Source organism: Tiliqua scincoides, chromosome 7, assembly GCF_035046505.1.
Source record: "Tiliqua scincoides isolate rTilSci1 chromosome 7, rTilSci1.hap2, whole genome shotgun sequence".
In the NCBI taxonomy this organism is placed as follows: Eukaryota; Metazoa; Chordata; class Lepidosauria; order Squamata; family Scincidae; genus Tiliqua; species Tiliqua scincoides.
The window spans coordinates 706285-730500 of record NC_089827.1 but is presented as its reverse complement, the minus strand read 5'-3'; the positions used below and the strand labels follow the sequence as shown (position 1 = coordinate 730500).

At 46.5% G+C, this 24216-nt stretch overlaps 1 protein-coding gene across 1 annotated transcript in view; it reads right to left on the bottom strand.

Moving 5' to 3' along the window:
* SEMA3D (semaphorin 3D) overlaps nucleotides 1-24216 on the bottom strand; it is a 92460-nt gene that overhangs the window by 22015 nt on the left and 46229 nt on the right. The window contains exons 8-11 of the mRNA XM_066633607.1: nucleotides 16833-16947; nucleotides 14795-14864; nucleotides 13614-13758; nucleotides 2271-2493 (exon numbers count right to left, since the gene is read on the bottom strand). Coding sequence (XP_066489704.1) covers nucleotides 2271-2493; nucleotides 13614-13758; nucleotides 14795-14864; nucleotides 16833-16947 — 553 coding nt within the window. The remainder of the gene's footprint in view (nucleotides 1-2270; nucleotides 2494-13613; nucleotides 13759-14794; nucleotides 14865-16832; nucleotides 16948-24216) is intronic.

Sequence of the window (24216 nt, the reverse complement as noted above, 5' to 3'; positions counted from 1 at the left end):
CCCCTCCGCCCCCCCCCCAAGAATGCAGTGGTAGTAATTTTAGTATTACTGCATTGGCAGCAGGGGGGGATGGGATGACAACCCACATGATTGGGCTGTCAGTCTTATTACCCATCTGCAAAACGAAAACAGACAAACGCAGAAGACTCATGACTTGAGTCATGGAATTCTGGAAATTATAAGACAGTGCTTCTGAGCATACACAAAGTACTTCTGTGGCCACTGAGTAACCACAGCCTGTGCTTCCCACACATACTATAAGCATTCAGCACCCTGCAGGCATTTATTTTCTGATAACATTTCCTATCTTTTACAAAAAGTAAAGGGGGAGACTGGTTTCTAGCTCATCTATTCCCGGCGTTGTATTCCTCCCTTTCTCCAGTAAAGCCCCGACAGTCACACAGGTGGAGGTTCCTCTATTTGATCTTCTATATGGCCCTTTGAGGCAGTGAGGCTGAGAGACTGTGCCTGACCCAGGGTCACCTGTAGGGTTCATGGCTAAGCAGGGACTGGAGCTGCTGGTCAGACTGCTGTGCTGCAATGGCCTTCGCTCCCAGTTGCAAAAGCAGCCTGTTCCGGCTTCTTCATCTTGCAGACGGAAGACTGTACAGGCAGATGCTTCTCTTACAAAGTCGGCTTTTCAGCCATCCAGACACTGCAGTCTCACTGCTGAAATCGCGGACTGCCACCTACTGACTACATTTTGCCTTGTAGCCTGCTAAATCCCTATCTGAACCCTGAAGCAACCCTGAAGGATGACCACCACTTCTGTCCTTGATTTGGCACAGAAAATGAACGTTTAACCATCAAGTACTCACTCTGGTTCCTTGCCCTGTGTGAAATGCCAAGCATATGGCAACATCTTAATTGCAAATTTAAATCTGTATCACCTTCTCTTTCTAGCGTGCTTACAGGAGGAGACACTGGCAAGATCTATTTGCTACCTTGGAGAGGTGGGGAAACTGACTTAGGCTGCAATCCTAACCACTTTCCTGAGAGTAAGCCCCATTGAACAAAATAGGACTTACTTCTGAGTAGAAGCTGGTTAAAATTGTGCCTGTAATCATACTTCACTTGGTGCAGGTATATTTGACCATGGGTCAGTTCGGTGGTTGACTACATTAAAAGACGTGTGCCACTGGGCAGGTAACAACTTCTGACTCCTCCCCTCCCTTTCTGGTGAGTCAGGACTAGTTTCCTTCATCACAGGAGGAAAGTAACCCCAAATCATCTGGACCAGGATGTGCATAGACCATAAGCACATATGTCTTAATACATGAGACCAGACGGGCCAAGAAGCATCATATGACACAGTCACATATATAATGCAAACCATAGTTTGCAAACCCATTTCATACCATAGTTTCATGCTTTGGCTTGGGGCTAATCCTTAACTTTGGTTAAAGAAAACAAACCATAATCAAGTATCATGAGATGCTGCATCAGGCCAAAATGTGATAGATGAACAGGCTCAAAATTTATTTGTTTGTCTATCCTATTTCTACCCCACCTCTCTTCCCCCTAAGAGGATCCAAGGAAATAATGTGAAATAATGCAAAAATCATGTTTCTCTGCAGTCAAGATGCACAGGCTCCCATTTTGGGTGCGAGCTCCAGCGTGTCTCTGCTAGCCGCCAGACACTACGCCCAGGGAGCCATTAGTTATTTGATTTTTCTCTGTAAACCGCTTTGTGAACTTTTGTTGAAAAGTGGTATATAAATACTGTTAATAATAATAATAATAATAATAATAATAATAATAATAATAATAATAATAATAATAATAATAAACCCAATACAGGTGCTTTGAACTTAGGACACAAAGGTCTGTGGTGTGTGCGCATGAGTGAAACTGTCGTGGATGTCTCTTCCCCCACACCAGCACCAGAGGTTTCTCAATTACAGTCATCTCAACAGTTCATTCTCTTGTGTGGGAACTGGTTTGGGTCGGTAATTTGGAAAACCCTTAAGGGATACACACCAACTTGCCCCCTAGTGCTAATTCCTTATGTCCCCCAGGTCAAGACTGGGAAGAATCACTGTCCCATCCAACTAGAGATCGTCCATATTGTAGCCCTCGGTTGATCCCCTGATCCAAGACATTGGTTCACTTTCGTACAGAATGATTTGATCCTGTGCACCTGGAAAACCCGCATTCCTCCCAAATCCCTCTTTCTACATCCATAGCTATAACAGGATGGTACAGGAGCTGGGAATGTCCATGGGAGACAAAGGCACAAACGTTACACAGATTCCTGCTCTCCAGCTCACCTGTGCCCAGAAACATGACATCATACTGGCCGTCCTCGGCCAGGACACGGTCCACCACGATCTGTGTCAGCCTGTAATCCACGTTGATCTGAGTGAAGACCGGTGCTCTGGTCACTGGGTAGACCGATTTGTACATCACTGGATGACGTCTTATGAAGCTGATGACATCATCTGGAAAGTCTCTGGTGGACTTGATCAGTGGGTCGTAGGTTTTGCTTGGACACTGAATAAACAATACAGGAGAGAAACAGCATGTGGGTTTTTCTTCGTTATCTGGGTGTAGGCCTGTAAACAGGTACCCAACTGATTGCCTACGGTGAGTAGAAATTATCTTCAGACCACAAAGCAGACAACCTTCTTCAGAACACAGACCCTACACTCACTTTTGGACCACTGCCCTTCAATTTGGAAGGTTGAAATCTGCAACTGGGCAATGCCCAACCAGAGGCAGGTTGCAGCACTGGCTTCACCATTTGTGTTGCCTTCTCTTTTATTCAGGAATGGACGTCTTTTAAGAGGAGACCGAAGCAGAGCATGAGACTGAGACACAAAACCGGGAAAGGTGAAGAAAAAGACAGAAGGAGAAGAGCCGATAAACATGAAACCAACACAACCAGACATTTAAAACTGGGTCCCAGGTTGGGGATAAATTTGTGTTCAGACTCTGAAACTCCAGAAAATCTGGGGTTGCAAAGCAGTTCTGAAGCGAAGGCTTGACATTACAAGCAAATAATAGAAGGGTCCATATGCAGGCAGATTAGGTTAAAGAAAGCGTGTTAGAAACTGCCACTGGTTTGTTTGCAAGGCTGCACGGATGCATTTCCTCATAATTTTTTTGCCGTACTTTCAAAACATTGCAATTGTCTAAAAAACTGTTGTCTCTCATCTCATCTCTTTTTACAAGTTCAAAACAGTTCAAAATCCTGCACACAGATTTTGGGTTCTCTGAATACAGCCTGTAGCCGGGGGGGGGGGACAAACACAAAAATCTCCTCTGATGGTTAGAATCAGCCCTGTATCAAACCACCTATGGAGGAAGAGAACTCCAGCCGGGTTCTCATGCTCACTCTTGTCAAAGTGAAATCATCATAAGATGATCCCTTGTCATCAGTTTCACATTTTAATCACTTCTTGTAGATGCACAAACTGCTATCTAGTATTAGTAGAATTTGAAAAATTTATATCCCGCCTTTCCCATGCCGAAGCAAATGCCCAAGGTGGCTTACGAAGTTCCACAACAGATGTACAATTAAAACAAGTAAAATCATGTAAACACACAGTTTTGTGCGCTGAACATACACACACACACCACAAGAATAGAGCCATGGGGAGGGAATACTATTTGGTCCAGGTTGAGCAGCCAAGCCACAGCACTATTCCGGAGGCGCAGAGGGCAGCATCAACCCACCATCAGACAAAACAGTTGAACAACATGCAAAATACTGACTCACGCAGCAAATAGCAGCTGTTGAAGAAACATGTACATCAAGCTGCCAATTTACACAGGAAATAAGCTTTCATAATAGCCATCCAACAGAGACACTCTCAATGAGGCAGGTTTAGTGGATGCCCATCAGAAGTGGGCCCCAGGGCACAGCAGCGGAGCTTGCATATACCATAGCATTCAAGTCCCCCCTCCCCCCAATTACTCTTTGAGTTTTTAAAAAAATCTAATGCAGTAATAGCATTTTATACTCTCTGTATATTGGATAAAACAAGATCAGGACATGCAGTCCCACGCTCACTTCTATTCAGCTGAAGCCCTCTAAAGAAAGTGGTTCCAAAACTGTGGGTTCATTACTCACAACAGTTAGGCTCTGTGCATCAAAGGTGAAACAACCTGGTACTGGGGGAGGGGAGCACTGCTGCCCAATCACCAGTATAGCCACAGAGGCTTGAGCAGCTGGTACAGTGAAACTTTTTCTAAGGTGGGCCCTGATGCTAAAAAATTTTGGGAACTACAGCTCTAAAAATGAAAACGTATCCTTCTTTCTCCCCCCCCCCCATCACCAACAAGAGGTAAACTGCATGATGGATTCATCTGCACTACAGAACACTCATTGGTATGTTTACTCAGAGGTAAGCTCCTTTCTATTTGAGGGGGGGGGGTGCGCCAGGACAGTGGGCACATGAGTACAGCCCTAGAATCTTACCAGCACAAACAGTGAAAGAGCCATAACAGTTGTGCAGTGCATGACCTTTGGGGTTCTAGCACCATTTCAGGGATGTTATTTTGTCACAAAGGGTAGAAACTGTTTAGCACCAGAGCACTAAAAACGCAAACCAATTATTATCCATCTGATCTGAAGACAGTCATGGCACACGCAGCAAATGCTTCTCTCATCCCTTTTGCAATAGTTAACAGACAGTGCCCCTTTGTGGCCATCAGAGGAAATGCAACGGGGACAAATATATCATTAACAAGGACAAATACACAACCAAAACAGGCAGGTGCGTTGCATTAGTTCAGTTATCCAAGCTTTTGACAGACATGCAGGAAAAAAAAGTCTTAGAGGAGACTGGCAATAAAACAAAAATTACAACAGTGTGAGGGATGGGGGGGCAGAACTGTAGCGAGCGTAAAACAAAATGTGGACCATTTCATTTTCTTTCTTTTGACCATAGCAACAAGTGGTCCTCCAAAGACGCCGGTCATCAAATTTAGCCTAACGCCTGGAACTTGAAAAGGTACCAATGAGCATAAACACCATCTTGGAAGGTTTCTAATGCTTAGGTTCAAGTGGTGATATGTCAAAGGTCCACATGCTATAACCAGCACAAATACAAAGCAGGACACGGAGTATGGATATTATTAGTAGTAATATTTTATGCTGATTTTCAGCGACAACAACCAAAAAATTAAGATAGCAGTCTCCATAGAAAAGATTAAATGCTTCCCTGTCCCTGAAGGGCTTGTACGTAATTTTAAGAGATGCAGAAGAAACGGCAGCCGGCAACCACTGGAGAAGGTGAGGTGCTGGGGTGAAGAGGCGAGTCGCTCTCCCTTTGCTAACTGTAAGAGGAACACATCTTCAGGTGTCCCCTGTGCCCGGCCAGCACAACTGGCTGCAGATTTTCTTTATTCACCAAGACTGCAGTCGCACCCCAGCTGGAGGCTTTTCTGCGCTGAAGAGAATCCACAAGCGGCCTCTCCTCCAGGCATCCACTCTGTCCTTCATGCTGATAACGACCCCTTTGTGATCATTTCTTGGGGCAGAACAAAAGACTACAAGAAACACGGGTTTCCCTCTCAAATTCTTCCCTCCCCACAAAACATTCAAATGCGCATTTTAGAATATTTAGCCTAACATTATTTATTTATATATAGTATTTTTACCCTGCCTTTCTCCCTGAAGAGATGCAACTTGAGCCCATGCCCTGACACCAAGCTGCTGTGCACATTGCCATAGGGCCCCCCCCCCACTGTCAGCCCATTTTATGGAGCAGCAAAAGCTTGGTGCCAGCAGGAAGTTGAAATAGATACTATGAACAGGAAGGGGGGGATACTCAACCCAGGACTCTGGATGGGAAATATGGGACTGCTTGGAAATTGCATTTAATTCTGCATTCAGACTCTTCTCCAAAGTAGGCCTCCTAAAAGCAAAAACCCTCCCCCTTCCAGCTGATAACTAACACGATAGCAAAGAGTGGACTGCACTGCACGATGGGAACGACTTCTCTGAGGTCAGAAAAGGTGCAAACTGTTCCAGAGTTTTAGCCTTAATCTTTCCCTACTAAACAGATAATTCCCATATTTCCTGCCAGGTGGTGCTATAACATCATCCATGAAAGGGGAGCCTGTCCTATCTAACAAACTGACACTTTATTAGGTGTCTGAGATGCTTCTCTTTAAGTACACAGATTCCCCTTGTGACATGGACCTTTTAAATGGAATCCAGAGGTACGTAATTGTCTCTGAGCACATTCTTCCAATTCCTCATGTGCCATTTGGCAGACTTCTCCAAGCTCAAATTCAGTTAGGGACTCAGCGCTCTGGATAAAATACAGCACTTAAGATCTGGCACTCTTTACAGAACTTGATGAATGCAGGAGACTGAGTCAGGAGATGGGCCAAATCTTCCCTGCGGCCTGTGTCCATTTCTAATGACGGCAATGGTTGCCGAAAGGCACTTAGGTAATTTCACGGCCGTGCTCTTCTCTAAGTACAGGCAGTGTGTCAACACTTGATAAGTCAGGAACCTTTCTCTGATAGGAGCAGATAAATGGGAAATTTGCTGCAGCTGGGGGACTATCTGCTGGCTTCAGTGTACAGCTCATTGACTTATTAAAATGCAGGGTGGGTGACAAATTTTTTTTTAATGCAGCCACCCATTTTAGGGATGGTGTTGCGGCCAGGTGTTGATGGGATGCTCCCATTGGCTGCTGGAGAGAGCCTGTGAGTCAAGACTTGCACAGCATGTTCCTTTTCTCTTGGTCTCCCCTTAGCCAATGGATCTCCACCACATAACTGGGCGTCTGCCTAATTAAAAATTCATGCTGAAAGGAAGAGCTTGCTCTAACCCTTAACAACACTGTTCTGGCACCACTCCCAGCTGAATGTATAAATTCAGGGGTCTGTTATCCCCAAAGGAAAAGCGGGGTGAGGCAGGCGTCCTCAGTTCTTCCCGAGTTGTCCACCTCGTTCTGAACTCGCAGGCAGCTCAGTCCTAGGCATCTCCCCACGTGGTGCTGCAGTGGCACCTGCAGGCCTCGTTGGGAGGGGGATTTGTCTCGGGATAAGCCCCAGCAGCTACCATTAGGCCACTTGGCCTGTGCTGGCTGGTACAAGCCTGTGCTGACATGGGAAGGTGGACTAGGAATGGGAAGGGGATAGGTGAGTGCTGCCACCACCCTACTCGCCCCCTTCCTAGGCCCAATTCACCCCCTGCCTGCCCCTGTTGCCTCCCCTTTAGGATTGAACCATAAAGTTTCAGAACTGGCTTCTAGAAACATACCATAGGCTGAAGCAAGACTAAGGGCTGTTATCGGAGCTGCCAACCTTTGATGACAGGCCTGGAGTCTCCAGGATTCATAGTCAATCTCCGCTGAATCACTGACAGCAACCATGGACAAAAATTTCTGACATTCCCATTCACTTTGGAGGGAAAGAAATAATCCCCAGGAAGTTGGCAACCCCCAAACTGTTATTAAAATCTTATGTCTTCCTTCTCCCTCCTGAATTCAAAGGAAAGCAAACATGCTCTGTGCTGAGGTAACTGCATCTAGTGAGTCACACCCTCCAGCATCGTGCAGATGAAAACAGGATTGTCTGCACTCTTGTAACACCTCCTCTTCCAGCTCACAACAAGAATGACCACTTGAGCTGTGCCCCTGTCATTACCCATAGCTGAATGTTGTTCTTCACCCGCTGAAGAACATTAATTTACTGCATTAATTTGCTGCATTAATTTACTCTCAAATTTACAGTCTTGCTGTGGTTTCTAAAGCAAAGTGCCCAAGTAGAGTGACCGAAGAGATTTTCTTTAAAGCCATTTCTGCCCAGCGCTGCATACACACAACAGGGACCCCCCTGTGGGCTGGGCAAAAATAGGTTAAGAAGAAAACTTGTTTAAACGCATAGCACATACCTGGCTACACCGATTCCAAAAGTCTATGCAGAAACCTCTGGGTTCTAGAGGCAGCCTGCCTCTGAAAGCCAGGTGCAAGAGAGTGGCCACAGGACACAGGGATCGTGGCCGTCTTGAGTGCTCCCTGAGGCAACTGAGAGATACAGGAAGCTGGAGTGGAAGGGCCCTGGGTCTGATTCAGCAGGACTCTTATCTAGACAAGCAAGTAGCGGAGTTGATGGAATGGAAATGGTGATCGGATGTGAGCATCACGCATCCACGTGGACGAATGTCATGCATTCCTGCACATGCCTTTGAGTAAAGATTCATCTGCCTCTCAGATGTGTTACTTCTAGAGACCTCTAGGCGAAAACAGAAGGCTGAGGAACTCTAATGCACGGCTACATAGACCAGGAGTGGCCAAACTTGCTTAAGAGCCACGTGCAAAAAGCTTCAGATGTCTGAGAACAGCAATATTTAAGGAGCCTTTAAATTCCTAAAAAGATTCACCCCAAAATAGGACAAAATAGTGAGTCTTTATCTGAGATGGATGAATGACTGTCTCTGATAAGTTGGCGTGTGTGGCTTCAGAGATCTTAGGATCAGGAAAGCACGACTGTTAGGACCACTTGGGCTGGAACAGAGGGCACAGCTGGCTGTTTCACCATCACATTGTGAGAATCACAGAGTTCATTTAGAACTATGACACATGACATTTCTTTATTCGCCACCACATGAAATCTGCTGCCTCACTCACCACCACAGCACCAGCTGCTAAAACCATCTTCCTCCACCTCAAATGACCAGACACTTTTGCAGGGCACAGCGCTCTCTAAACGCCACTTGTGACGCCATTTGGGAAGAGCAAGATGAAGCGACAGCGAGGCAGGCCAAGGAGGAGGCCTCCTCCCCGAGTTCATGTCCGGGCAAACGCCACTGGCATGAGAGAGAGAGAGAGAGTGCAGACTTCCTCCCAGTCCCTAGTGGGCCTTTACAAGCATCGGTTCCTTCCAGAACGTTGACCTCAGAGGAGCACAGGGAGGTGACAATATTTGTAAGACATGCCTGGCACAGTAAGCATGTCAATATTTGTCTCAGAGAGCAAGGACAGAATTTGTGCACATGAAAAGAAGCCTGCTGGACCAGACCAAGCTACGTCTGGCACAGTATTTGTTTCCTAACAGTGGCCAGACTTATGCCTCAGAGAAACCCGGAAACAGGACACGAACCCAGGACCAGCGTCAGGGACACGGCACATCAATCTGCACATGGCCACACTTTCACCATGGCTTAAAGTCATTTGGGATGTGGGTTTGTCACCACTAATTGCTCTGCTTCAACGTCTGATTATGCACTGGCATAAAAACAGATGTGCTTCTGACAGAAATAATTTCCCTAAGACAGAGATCAACATCTGGCCATGCGAAACGTGCCCCGTCCCGGAAGAGCCGAGGCCTGTTTGAGTTGAGACTTGTCCAGTGATTGATCTTAAGCAGCAGGTCCCTCAAAGCATTTTCTTCCGCAGTCAGAGGCGGCTTCTGTGAAACTTCCTGCCCTCAAGGAAAGACGGGTGAGGTGCCAGAGGTTATCTGGACAGATGCTCCTTCTCAAACTCCTTTTGCAGAAATGATTGCAGGGCTGAGGTTCCTCCCTCACAGGAAAGGCTTCAGTGTTGGGCCCTTCTGTCTAGAAAAGAGATGCACTCTAAACAGTGGGTCCTGGTGCTTAATATGTGAGAACCACTGGCCTAGAAGGAAGTCCCATTGGCCTCAATGGCACTTACATCTGAGTAGACATGCACAGGATTGTGCAGCTGTTTCATCTGTTTGATGTGGCAGCCATCAAACCTGCGACTCTCATCTGCAGTCTAAAGTGGCACCTTACAAGGAAGTCTTAACAATTTGCCCCCCCCCCCCAAGGGTCCCCCTAACCCTAACCACCCAAGTACAAAGTTGCCCTGCAATATCTTATATTTTCCAGGAATCAGGAGGACACCTGAGTGCAGAAGAAACAGGGTGTCTGCACCAGAACACTTCAGAGGAATTTCAGAAAGTCAAACTTGGACTAGCCCTGCTGATTTTGGGCCACAAGAGAACTGGCTGCACACAGTCAGGAAGCAGGCTGGTCAAGGACCAGCCTTATTCCCAGCAAAGACAAATATTTTTGCAGAACTGGGTCAGCCCCTTCTGGCTGATGCCTGATCCTGAGCTGAGCCCGACTGTTAGTTCAGGTGGCATCTGGAACCGGCCAGGACTCCGTCTGACATTCGCTCTGCACCCTCTGCTCGGCTCTGCCTCAAACGTGCCGTATCATTTTCACCTCCGACATATTTGTGCTGCTGACAGTAAGAAAAACTCAGAAAGAGAATTTTTGAGAATTGCTGGGAAAGAAATCTTTTTTTTTTTTTTTTTTAAGGGTTAGTTAAATGCTCTTGAACTGGCACCACTTTCTAAATAACTAGCAGGCATGATATACAGCTAGACTTCAGAGTTCAGAAAACTTGCTATTTAATCAGCAATGATTCATTCTGCAGAAAAAAAGAGAATGAACGTAGCAAACGGGTGAAGAGAAGGAAAGCTGTTTAACAAAAACAGTGAGATGTTTTTCTGAAGCGAGGCAGGCCAACTGCACCGAGATCAAGGGGGAAAATCCGATGAGAGACGTGAACCCATAAAAGGATCAAGAACAGCACCAAAATTAGTCAAAAACAACAAGCGGGAACTTGAAGGTTGTGTGCAAACACTAAAAACATCACGGCAGCCACAGAGCCAGATGCAGCAGAGGAGAGTGGGAGCGTCCTTTTCCGGCAGTCCGCAGTTGCCAGGGCAGAACAGACATTCGTTCCACCTGCTGGCACATCCAAGGTGCGTGGGAGAGAACGAGGCTTGCTTGAGTGCTTCCCAAATAGAGGACAAGCCTGTGAGTGAATCAGAAGCCCTGTGCAGATGTTCAAAGAGTGCGCAAACACAAACATCAGGGCTGTGATTTTCAACCAGTGAGGAATGGCACATTGGTGTGTGGAGAATGGTCTGCAGGTGAGCTGTGGGAGTTTGGGGGAGGGCCATTTATTAGCAGGGTCTGGAGATGTGAGGCCCGGCAGCAGCTTGGCGTGCCTGGCCAACTGCAAAACAAACTGATGAAATTTTGGTGCCTCATCAGTTTGCTGTGAAAAGAAAAAGGCTGAAAGTGCTGCATTTGGGACTCCCCCCTGGTGAACTGGGAGAGACAAGAGAGACCAGGAGTCACAGGCTTTCTAAATCTAGTCCTTCTGCACCAGCCTCGAGACCCGGCAGAGGCTGAGAGGACCAGCAGCGTTTCACAGCCTGCTTTGAACTGTCCAGCACACGGATGCCAAATACAGGGCCTGTGGGCTGGGTACGGCCTGTAAAAGCTCTTTATTGAGCCTGCATGATAAATGAGCTCTCCCAGCACCACCATCAGCTGCTGTGCTGTGAAGTGACACATTGGCTGTTCTGGGGGTGGTCAGGGGGGCAAAAGTCCCCCAGACACCTGCTTGTCCTCTCGTCCTGCACTCTTTTCGGTTGGTAAAACCTGAGGCTGTGGACAGAATCTGCTGGAGTGTGAAGCTGACCACCTGCTCCTGGAACCTCCCCCAGCCTAACTTATACAGTTGGTTCAGAGGAGACTGGAGGGGGGTCATTTCATCTTTGAGAGGGGAGGGGGTTGCCCTGTGGCACTGAACATGTTGGTGCTTTGCCCCTTGGTGTGCCGGGGTGCCACAGGAATCTGTCTCGCCTCTCACACTGATCAACATCTACATGAAACCACGGGGAGGGAGTCATCTAGAGATTTGGAGCTGAGCACCATCCATACACTGATGACATCTCTCTCTCCCCCTTTCTCAGGGAACTGTTGAGGTCTTAAGGCTACCTGGAGGTGTTTGGAAAGTGAAATGCAGACAGATATTGAACTGGGGCAAAAGAAGTCTTCTTGGTCCAAAAATCCCTGATGTATTAAGGAGAGGCTGATTAGCTTCCACTCCAGCCAGCAATGAGTGTGCATGTACTCATTTTAATTAAGGACTGTTGCCAGAGCAAAGGGAAAACCAGGACACATGACAAAACATACAATTAACCTGTGCCAACCCCCTGCTTGTTACATGTCTCAGTGTGTCCAGCCTTGGCTGGGGGGGGGGGGTTGGTCCAGCTGCTAGAGAATAAGGAGTGGAGAGCAGAGGCAGGCAAAGCAGCTGAGGGGGCACCAGGGTCGCTACTTCGTTACCATCAAGGAGAGGGTCAATAGCAAAAGGTCCAATCAGAGCAGGGCTGGAGGGCATGCACCATGGGAGTCAGTCAAGCAAAGGCTGGATGAGGTCAGGTCAGGAGAGGTGATGGTTTGCCATTTGAATCAGTTGCTCTGGCTGACCACCAGGCCAGGGTTTTGCCAAGGTCAGGGGTCAGTTGACCGCCACCAGGCTGAAGATAGCTGATAAGGCTCAGCCTGGCATGAGGGTGTATTAGAGGGGCTTGCGGTCTGGATTGCTTTAATGCCCCTGGTTTGTTGATGGGTCGAGATTGGGTGGCCCAGAGACAAAGTGCCGAAGATCGGCTGCTGGGAAACTCAGTCGGACACTCCCCCCACCTCAGCCTCTGACACGGTGTCCGTTCATGGCTGCTACTTGAGCAGTGCTTTTTGTTCTCCATCCTTTCAGCCTCTTCGTTCCTCCTGCATCTGCTCACACTCTGCCTCAACTTGTCTGGCAGATCCACTTTCCTCTCTCCTTCCTTCCGTCTTTCTTCCCCTCCAATTATGACCCTTCTCTGCCTGACTCATTCTGTGCCCCTCCCTTTACTCAACTCACATTCCGTCATGTCAGAGAGGCAGACCCTGCGCATGCAGCTATTATTTTCTGCACACTGCACCCATGTGCAAGGCATTCCAAAAATTCTCCAAGTATCACTGGCGGTGGAGGGAAGAGGGGGAAAGATCTGTTTGGGTCTTGAGAAGTGTCCAGTAGGTGTCCACGACTCCAGTGTACACATAAAACGGCAGCAGCGCTGGCCGGCTTCTGGACGCTTGCTTTGGTTTTCCAAAGTGCAGCTTGGAGGCCAAGGAACACCTTTCGAAACCAGTTTGTCCAGAATCAATGGTGGGACCAAAAAGAAACAGGGCCTGGAAATCACAGGCAGTGGAAGTTCTACCATTCCCCCTCCCAGTTTCTGAAGGGCCGTCGACTACACAGAGACGGTTTCTCTCTATTAGGCCTAATTCTTTTCTTTCCGTAACTCACACAGTCGTTGCTGTATCTGAACAGATTCCAACCATTGTTTACTTTTGATACTCTGCAACAATTTACACCATAGCAGGTCAAATTTAATGGCAACAACTAGAGGAAGTTATAATAAAAAGTGACAGTAAAAACAAGAGCATGACAAATTTAAAACACGCATAACCTCACCAATGTAATGCTTGACAAAGTAAAACATTGTTTTATTGAAGGAGGTGCCGATGGCTTAGAGTTGATCCCGACCCCCCGACCCCCGCCGCCCACTCGTGGAAATGTAGCTAAAGAAGCTGTATGTGAGAGACAACCAGGAAATGGAGCGGCCTGGTGCAGTGCTATCTCACAGAAGCGGAAGAAGGACATATTCTTTTTTTAAAAATGGTAGATAGCAACATGAACTGTCAACATGAGGAAAGGGCAAGAGGATAATTTAAAACATCCTGGAAGGAAACAATGTATGATTCATTCCAGCAAATAAAACTCAGGATAACATTTGCAGGGAAGGTCAATCAGGAAAAACAAGACACCTACCGTCCCAGGCCTGGGGTACGGAATGCGCCCTTCGTACTGGACCCAACGGTGATCCACACTCTCCTTGTGGGCATAATGACCATTGAAAACAGCTCTGATGTCACTCATGCTGTACACACAAACAGCAGAGCCTTTGAATACGGAGCTGAAAAAAAGAGATAAACGTCTGAGAACTGCACTGCTGACTTCAGGGACCATCTAAGGATTGACTTGGCAACATGTAAGGGGCTCTGGAACAGTGTCCTGACTCTTGTCACAACTGGAAAGCAGCCCCAGAGGCTTTGACCTGGACCAGAAGGGTGACTGGCAGGGCAGTTTAACTCTTTTCCTTCCTGATGGCACAAGAACCCTCCCCTCGGCTGCTTACCCACTCTTGGGTATGGGGTTTTTTTAGGGAAGGACTTCTACTTTTTAGAGACTGATAAAAGAATAAAGAAATGCAACTTGAGAGAGCGTTTCCAAATGGAAAATAATGGGAGAAATTTAGGCAGCTGCCCTCTCAAGTTATTTCTCTGCTGAAATTAGTAGTAGCAATTCAGTATTTCAGTAAAACAAAAAAGACAGGAGACTGCTCGTGTGCCTCCTGCGGTACTGTCTGGTCTACTCAAATTCTCCAAGCACTGCAATGAATAGCAGCCAGGTGGTTCTTGGAAGGGGAAGCACCCACAAGCACCCCCAAGGCAGAAGGAGCATCCATCAAGGTCTGGCACAACACGCAGTGAAACTTAGCATCAATGTGGATATTTTGGAGAGGTGAAATGTGAGAGCCAGTCTGGAGTACCTGACAGAACCCTGTGCCTGGATGTTCACCTTGCATCATATCAGTATTTTGCTCTTCAATGAACTCAACAAAATCCCACACACTGGTGAGGTTGCTCGGGTCCCAAGAATGAGACTTGCCCAAGGCCACACATTGAGCTTTGCAACTGGGGGGGGGGGCGCCTTTGGACTTTGATCCCCCACAGCGGAACCCAACACTGCAGTCAACTGGCTTTCACTGAGGGGCAATGAATGGGGCTCTGTTTCTTTGCCTACTCAAACTAAGAGAATCGTCGTGAAAGGTAAAATATTTATGGTAATCCTATCTGAGTCCTAATTGTGTAGCATAATCTGGGCAGAGTCATGCAGGAAGCTCACGTCTGGCTTGCCTACAGCTTTGGACTCAATGTTTGAAAACATACCTGGTAGTCGTGAAGACCCCATAAACCATGGGACTTCTTTCGTCCCTTGTGGGAAGTAAGAAGACGTCTTCTGTAATGGAGAAGAGTTTGTTTAGATTGACTCTACATCTTTTCGTATTTATTCATCTTTTCTTGCCAACTTTAAAAGCTTGTTGTTAACTCTTGGAAATAAACACCCAGCACTCACATTTCATTTTGCATTTCTCTGCTTAGTCCTATAACGTTACAATTTTTCCATTTCTGGTTACTAGCACACCTGATTGACAGCCCACCCACCCTGCAAATCTATGGTGAGAAGACCTGCTTATGTGGTTAACTGATGGATCTGCCTGCACAGAATGTGACGTGTGATAAGTTATACACACACATGCTCCCTCCCAACAATTTGCCCTCATCATAAAGAGATGGGGGACACAGACTGCAAAACACTGAGCAAGTCCAGAATGAGTATCTCTCAGGGCACATGACATCGCAGAGATGTTGAGAGATACACACTCAGGTTTAATGCCTTGTCAGTGCTTTGCAGGCAGTGACTGTATGATTGGCACAGGGCTGGAGAACTATCTGAAGCCACACAAAATTTAAGTATGTTTTACTCTTGGCAAGAGAAACTATAATTCAGTGAAGCTGAAACTTGAAATCACCCTCTCTATCTGGGGACCAAAACGCCTGCAGATGTAGGGAGGTCAGAACCATATTGGAATCCAGTACAGAACCTCAAAACTCCAGTTAAGGCGGCAATCACAAGCACACTTACACAGCAGCAAGTCCCACTGAACCGAATAGAGTTAACTTCTGAGTAGACACGCATGGGATTGCACTGTTACAGCCCAATTCTCTCCAACTTTCCAATGACGATGCAGCCGTGCTGACGGTGCACACTTTGCATTTTGTGAAGGAGGGCAGGCATCAAGGCCTCCTCAATGTATGGGAACAAATGTTCCCTGACCTGCATCTCCACTGCAGTGTTGGGTAGAATAGGCTGTCAGTCATCTAAAACTGTTTTTGTCCACAAATTTACAGCTATAAGTGAGGTTTGCCTTGCTGGACTGCCTCAGCAAAAGTCAAAGATTGTTTATTGTATTAGCTAATAGCCATCACAATAAGATAACACATGTAAATCCAAAAATACATCAAGATACAAACAATGATAAAATGATAAAATTAGGTCAAAATCAAGCACAAAAGGCACCTACACCCATCATATTAAGGAATCTCCTTTACAATCTACCGCTATTTCCCCCAGGTAGTTGGCACGAATAGTTCTGGCAGCTTTACCAAACAACACCACACTATAGGTGACTGATGGGTCACAATCGGAAAGTAACCAATACAATTTCGTAAGCGTGTTCTCCCCTTGAAGGGTAGCCAAAATAGGCTCCAAAAATCTTACCCTAGGATTTTGATAAAGCTGACAATGAAGCAGTGCAATATCTTCAATCTGTCCTGCTCCGTAAATACAAAGACTCAAATGCCTGGGAATGGACATATACCTGCCATCTAGAACTGCAGTTGGCATAGTTTGAAAGCGCAGTTCAGTGAACGCCTTTCTCAAGGAGGCAAAGGTAAGTGAATATAAATATTGCACTCTTGAGTGACTTGGTTTCAGGAAACAGCACAACTGGGAAAAATCTGAAGATCTTACTATATCTAAGTCCTGATCATTATCCAGTTTAAACATCCATTCCTTTACCATTTGTTTTATTTCAGAAAAGACAAAAATGTCAGTAGAAAGAGCTTTAGATTTTGGGAGCATTTGCACCAGAGTGGCCGTGCCTTCTCTTCTCCAGACTGCCTCAGCATGCCCTAAGCATCAGGGAGTTATCAGATTGCTCCACTGAGCAAGATTATTTAATATACTTTTTTTTTCTGTACTGCATTGTACGTGTTCTCTTAAAAAGGGCTTATTTGCACAGACCCCTCCTTTAAAGCCCTCCCAGAGAGGCGGTGGTTGAGGCCAACTTCTTTTGAATACAAGCAGTTGGGGTTGCCTGTTTTTACATTTCCATAATTGATTAAAAATAGTAGTTTTACTTACGCAGCTCATCGAAATAAGTATCTGCTCCTTCTGGGCCAGGGATCGAGCACACCAGCCTTGCTTTGAGGAATGTCGTCCACTTGTTTATCAGGCTGCGCTGACCTCCCATATCGTTCTAATTAAAACAAAAGCAACTTAATTTTCGTCAGACAGAAGCAAGACTTTTATATTTGCCAGGCAACTTGAAATAGCTGACCGTGACCTTTGTTTCAGAGTAACATTCCTTTGCTAGGTAAGAACCAAAACATAAAGGAAAAAATTAAAAAAAAAACGGTGAGGAGGAAGAGCCAGCACAAAGTTTTCCACAGTGCTGATTAGGTCAAAAGGCTTAACTGTGAATAGAATTCTACAAAACCTGTTAGTCACCCATGGTGGGAAAATGGCACAATAGCCAGCCACCCTGCCCCCTGCAACTGCTTGTCCTACCTTTAGGGCCATAATGCACAGAGAAGTGTTCTCTTTGCATAGGAAAATGAATGCTTCACAAACGACAGCATCAATGTTCAGTTACCAACTGTCAGGCAAGAGAAAAAAGTCACTTACCATGTGGGAAAAAAATGCTACATGTTACTGAGCTGATTGAGGTCACTTAGGGCCCAGTCCTATTCACTTTTCCAACACTGGTGCAGCTGCAATGCAGCCCCAAGGTAAGGGAACACGTGCCCATATCTGGAGGAGGCCTCAGTGACTGCCCCTCCGCTACAGGATGCAGCACACACCCCACTGGCACAGCTGCACCAGCACTGGAAAATTGGATAGGATTGGCCGTTAGTGACTGAGAAATAAAAATTATGGGTCATGCAGAGAAACCTGGCCCTGAAGTCAGGCAGCCTAGTGCAAGCAGGCACCCTCTGCTAACTCTGCAACCTCACTGGCTTGGCTTCTGTCAGGGTGTCCTTTTTCCCGACAGTACAACAACCTTAAAAAAAGTTTGTATTCACTGACAGTTAATGTCTTTGGAAACAATTGTCTTTCTCCTTGACACATTCACATAAATCCCATGCTGTCAGCTTCACATCTCCTGGAGAGGATTGTCACAAGTTATCAGGCCTTCTGGCTTCAAGTCAAACAAGTTGTGTAAATGGCACGAATCTGTTTCCCCCAAAGCCCCACCTGTTGTCACATCATTCGGTGGCTAATCAAAAATGCCATGCAAAACAGACAAAAGAGGCCAACTTTAAGAACAGCTACTGTCCTCACCCCCTGAGCAACTCAGTTCAGCTAAAAATACTGCAGTTGGCTGCTTCTGAAGCCATGGATAAACACCCCCCACCTCCAGCAATAGAAATCACAGCTCTTATTGAAACTATTGTTCCTGTCGTTGGAAGGTCCCCAGTGCTACTTCCTGTGATGGGATTTCCAAATTCACTGTGAAATTCCCTGGCAAACCCCAAGTCTTACTCATTTTCTCACTGAGCAGAACATTTCTTCACCCTCCTGAGACGCCGAAAAGGACACCCAGTGATTGTAATCATCAGCCGACAGACACAATTTATATTTGTGATGAACAATTTATATTCATGTTTTCTGTGTATTGTGGTTAGGGATACCCATAACTCCACAGAGGAATTCTCGAGGACTATAAAAACTTTTCCCCCACTTCCCTTTAATTTCTCCGGCTGTTCCACTAGAACATGGCCTTTCAAATTCTCCTTGAAATTTCATTTCCAGATTTACAAAGATCCCCCTTTATAGGAAGAAGATGTGTGGTTTGCTAAGTTAACTGACATTCTGGGTGCCTTTAATTGGCTGGTTTGGTTAATTGTACAGTAAGGATGACTGCTCTAAAATGTGTTGCATTATTTCAATGTTGCAAACTGCTGTAGACTCCCCGGGGTCTGTGGTGCTAATTATAAAAATAAATCTGAGTAACCTGAAATGACTCCCATCTTTTCTCATGGCATCTGAATTTTTATCTTTCTTAAAAACACAACCCTAAAAGCTACTCAACTGGACACTGTTCTTCCAGGGGCCGTGGCATTCCCAGAAGGGGGGCAAAGCACTACATTTTTCAGTTGCCTGAACCCCCATGTAAAATGACCCTCACCTTCAAAGCCATTTGCATCTGCGAAAGAAAAATGGAGGCGTCACTTACCCCCTCCCCAGGACAGATTCTTGCCTACAAAGGCACAGGCCACCATCAAGACTGGGTCTCATGGCTTTTGCTGCTCTGGGCATTGGAAAGGACCACCCACCAGACTGAAGAGCAGTTCAAGGAAAGACTGGCAGTTAACCAGGACACCTTTTCATTTTCATTTCTAATGTGAGTCACTTATTTGCTCTGTTTCCTGTCCAACAGTGTTGGTGTCCCTTGTCAGGAAGGGGACAGCCTGCAGCTGAAATGAAATGCCCCTCTGTGCGCCTCCCTCCCTTCTGCGTAGCTGAGGCCCTGGGATCTTGGCAGGCCTGGACACAATCCACGGGCTCCTTTCAGGCGCCACTCTTGGGTCTTTCTTTTTTCCACACATAGCCACTCAATTTGCACCTGCTGCTCTCCAAGGTGAATGAAACCCAACACCTTGACTGAACGCCTCCTTCCGAAATACAAGGAAGTTCGTATCAAAACTCTGCTATTCAGCCCTTGAGGAAAGAGGCCTATCTCAGGAGTTGTCAGATGTGGCCCACTGAGGCTGCAGTTTGCGGAGATGTGTGGCAGTTCACCCACCCGCCTGCCCAGAAAATTAACGCATGATACGCTGGTTGACTAATGGCTGAGTAAGAGCTTTTTGCCTCGCACCTGATTGGCTGCTGTGGTGGTGGGAGTCTGCCTTTTCCCTCTTGCTGGACACAGCGGGAAAACTAGTGATGTTTGGGGAAGTGCAGAGAGGGGAAAGGGTGGCACAAGGCAGAGGTGAAAGGTCCTCTCAGTGCTGCCACCTCAAAGGGGAGAGAGTTTGGGGACAGGCTATTCTGGTTTAGGCTTCACAGCTTAAAGGAGAAGGCACTGGATCAGGTCCGACATCTGCTTGTCATCAGAGCACACACCTCAAAGTGGGAAATATGTGCCTCTCCTCTCTTTGGATATGGGGAGTGGAGATGTACTCAGCGTTTGGTTGGTCTGTGGAACTCCTTGCCGCACGATGTGGTGACGGCATCTGGTCTGGATGCCTTTAAAAAGGGATTGGACAAGTTTCTGGAGGAAAAATCCATCACGGGGTACAAGCCATGATGTGTATGCACAACCTCCTGATTTTAGAAATGGACTATGTCAGAACGCCAGATGCAAGGGAGGGCACCAGGATGAGGTCTCTTGTTGTCTGGTGTGCTCCCTGGGGCATTTGGTGGGCCGCTGTGAGATACAGGAAGCTGGACTAGATGGGCCTATGGCCTGATCCAGTGGGGCTGTTCTTATGTTCTTAACTACAATTCCCAGGAGGCCTTGCAGGTCTCTTGTTGTCTGGTGTGCTCCCTGGGGCATTTGGTGGGCCGCTGTGAGATACAGGAAGCTGGACTAGATGGACCTATGGCCTGATCCAGTGGGGCTGTTCTTATGTTAGCGATTTTATTCCTGCCATGTCTGCCACATGGCAGAAGTGGCCCTCACTGGACAGACATGATGAATAAATTGTTCTGTGCAAAGTACAAAATATCTGTGAAGTTATTCACAACATGGAATATAACAGATGTCAGAAAAAAAATAAAAAAATAACATCTACAGCTTATGATTCAAAAACCCGACTGTAAGTAAAGGAAACACACACCAAGGGGGGGAGGGGAAGAGCTGAAAGTGAAGCTTCTGAGCATCAGTCAGACTGGAGGGTACCAGGAGGCACAACACATGAAGAGCAATAATTACACAGAATAGCTGTGTAAATCAAGAAATGTCAACAAGTGGCATTTGAAGAAGTTGCTTATTAATTAGAGCCCGAGGCAAATTCTGCAAAAGCACCAACCTGAGCAGAGACCTGGCAGAAGCAAAAGGAAGTGGCTGAAAACCACAGGGAAAGAAGTGGACATCCTATCAGCCTTTGGAGATCACCTTGCATAGGAAACTTACTTTACAGCACCACCAAAAAGGAATAAGAACCCCTCCCCAAAACACAGTGGGCTGCATCATGCAACACAGTCTGGTCAGCCTTAATTAAGTCACTGAACTGTTCTATAGTGCAAACTACAAAGATGCCTTTCTCATGTTCTCACCTCCTAACGATTATTTATTCTAAATGCACCATTTACATTTGTGGCCCTCCAGCAATGGGACTTTTCCCACTAAATCTATCATTGCTTATTAAGACTTTCATGCAAGAAAACGAGAGTCCCAGAGACAACAATGGGTTCAATGTGAATTCTTCATCATTTTCATTGCACCTTCCTTATGAGGAAAGGCTATGGCGTTTGGGCCTCTTCAGCCTAGAAAAGAGACGCCTGAGGGGGGACATGATTGAGACATACAAAATTATGCAGGGGATGGACAGAGTGGATAGAGAGATGCTCTTTACGCTCTCACATAATACCAGAACCAGGGGACATCCACTAAAATTGAGTGTTGGGAGGGTTAGGACAGACAAGAGAAAATATTTCTTTACTCAGCGTGTGGTCGGTCTGTGGAACTCCTTGCCACAGGATGTGGTGATGGTGTCTAGCCTGGACGCCTTTAAAAGGGGATTGGACAAGTTTCTGGAGGAAAAATCCATTACGGATTACAAGCCATGATGTGCGTGTACAACCTCCTGATTTTAGAAATGGGCTATATCAGAAGGCCAGATGCAGGGAGGGCACCCAGATGATGTCTCTTGTTATCTGGTGTGCTCCCTGGGGCATTTGGGGGGCCGCTGTGAGATACAGGAAGCTGGACTAGATGGGCCTATGGCCTGATCCAGCGGAGCTGTTCTTATGTTCAGAATCTGCTATTGAAACTGGGCTCTTTTTAATCCATCCCAGTTTTGTCCAGCAGCAAGAGACAATTTGCCAGCACATAAACACAGGACTGAAAGATGATCCCTCACCAAAAAAGCAGTGAGAACCAAAGGGATGGGAACTGAGTCACATGGAGTTTATTATAGAAGTGAAAGCTCCACTGGGGTGTATTCTTAGTTCCTTTGGTTTTATGGATACCTTTAAACATTCCCTAATAACCCAGAGCTAGCTTAAAGTGAATCTGCCAGTCATTAACTAGAGACTACAAAAGACAGAAAGATTGTTGCACTACAGTTGGACCTCAGAATCCCCAGGGGGTCCCATCGGAGAGTAACCCCCACAGATACTGAAACCTGCAGATAATGGAATCCGCAGGTGGGGTCCATCAAAGAACTTCTGGACGCACCTTCTGGCCACATCCAGAGGTGTTCTGAGGCCCTTAGACAGGCCTCAGAACATCTCCCAGAAGTGTCAGAAATGCACTTCTGGGAGGTCAGGTGAGGCCTTCAGCGCAGATTTGGAACCCACACTGAGTCAAATCAAAGCCTAAAGAGATAAAGAGAGCCCACTGGGCTAATCGGAAGGCAGTGCTTAGGCTAAAATTCCCTATCGAGAGGTGCGGCTAGGAGAAGATTGTTTAGAATCAACTAAGGCCTAAATATTGGACTCCTGGTAGGAGGCAAGGCATGCAGTCCTCTGTAACCACTGCTTGAATTGCAACAGAAAGATTGGCAGCCTTGATTAAAACCACAAGTCTCATCCCAGACCCTGTACCCCTCCCACATAGCTATGTAATGCTGCCTTATAAATCAGTAGCTGAAGAGCGGGCAGCAAGTTAAGGAGGATGAGACCCCTCCAGCCTGTCCTCATAATCTACATCTAAAGCAGATCCCCTCAGTGTCAAGGACTGAGAATGTAGATAAGGTTTAGGTGTAAGGTAAGGAAATTATCTTACATCAGTGCTTGTCAAACTTCTTAGCACCAGGGCCCACTTTTAAAACAACACTTTACTGGGACACACCTAGCTTTACAAGACTTTACAAGGAGATCTAGAAAGAAATAATATTTTGATTAATTCATTAATAAGTGATAATAATCAGAAAAACACCTTCAAATGTTATCTCTCTATATTTACACAGGCTTACAAACTGCAGAAGCCCAGCTTCTTGCAGGGCAGTTGGCAGATATCTTGCAAACTGCAGGAGCTGAGCTCTTTGCAGGGCGGTTAGCAGCTACAGTATCTGATTTCTGAATAGAAGAAAACAGCCTCAGGGCTTGAGGCAATTAGTTATCTGATCTTTCCATCACTCTTTGTCAACCCACCAAAAATCAGGTCGCAACCCACCAGTGGTCCCAACCCAGTTTGGGAACCACTGCCTTACGTCATTGAAGCACCACTAAAAGTAATACATTCTGGCCTGCCCTTAGTTCCAATGAACATTCCTGAGCCTGGGGGCCACACACCACATTTGCGTGGCAGAATTTGCAGCAGAAGGAATGTGGGTTGAATAAAGCCACATCACCTCTGGAAACAGCCTCCATTTAAAGCATATGTAGGAGATTATTTTAGCTCTCCTTGCTGGCCTGCCGCAGAGGCTTCCCATTACTTTTTCAGAGCTGTAATTTTCTCACTTCAGACACACAGAATTATTGGTTTAGTTGTGGAAAACTTTACTCCTGAGTTGGGAAATAATTCCGCATCGTATCTGAACGGGTCCCCCCTCCCCAAGTTATATTTGGACTCGTTCCAAAATAGGAAGTCCAAGCGCATCATTTGGAAACAGCTGCACTGCGATTCTTATGAGCAAGAGGAAAATGAAGGCATGGGGGAGGCAAGGGTTGTCTAGGCAGCGACGTAACACTGAGTTCACCAAGACTCGAGCAAACAAGTGGAACAAGTTTTAGGATGTTGGGGAACAGCATTTGCTGAACTGCACGGTTCACCTTTAAAAAAAAATCAATCCAATCTGAACGCAATTGTTTGGCCAGGAGTCTTTTGCAAGTATCTGAAGGGCTGTCGTACAGAAGAGGACCGCTTGCTTGCTTTCTGTGGTTCTTGAGGGCAATGCTGGAACCAAGAGGTTGACACTGATACCAAACATGAGAAAGAATTTCACCACTGGAACAGGCTGCCTCAGGCAGCTGTGGGATCTCCCTTGTTGGGAGGGTTCAAGCAGAGGCAGGATGGCCTTCTGGCAGGAATACTGTAGCTGCCTGTGCTGGGTAAGGTCAGACTAGATGGTATCTAAGATCCCTTCCAACAGAGTCTATGAAATTAGGATGAAACTGGACCATTTACCAATCCCATCACTCCCCTCTATTTAGTTATCTGCAAGGGGTGGAAGCAGCATCAGCGCCTGTCAGGGGGCAGACTTTTTATCTAGCCCCTCTCTGTCCCCCGGCTGCACTAGTGTGGTGCACTAGGATGACAGAAGCTGCTCCTGCACACAAGGGTGAGAACCTTTTTCTCCTTCTTGCTGCTCTTTCACATGCTAGAACCAAAGCAACGCAGCCCTTGGGATCTGGA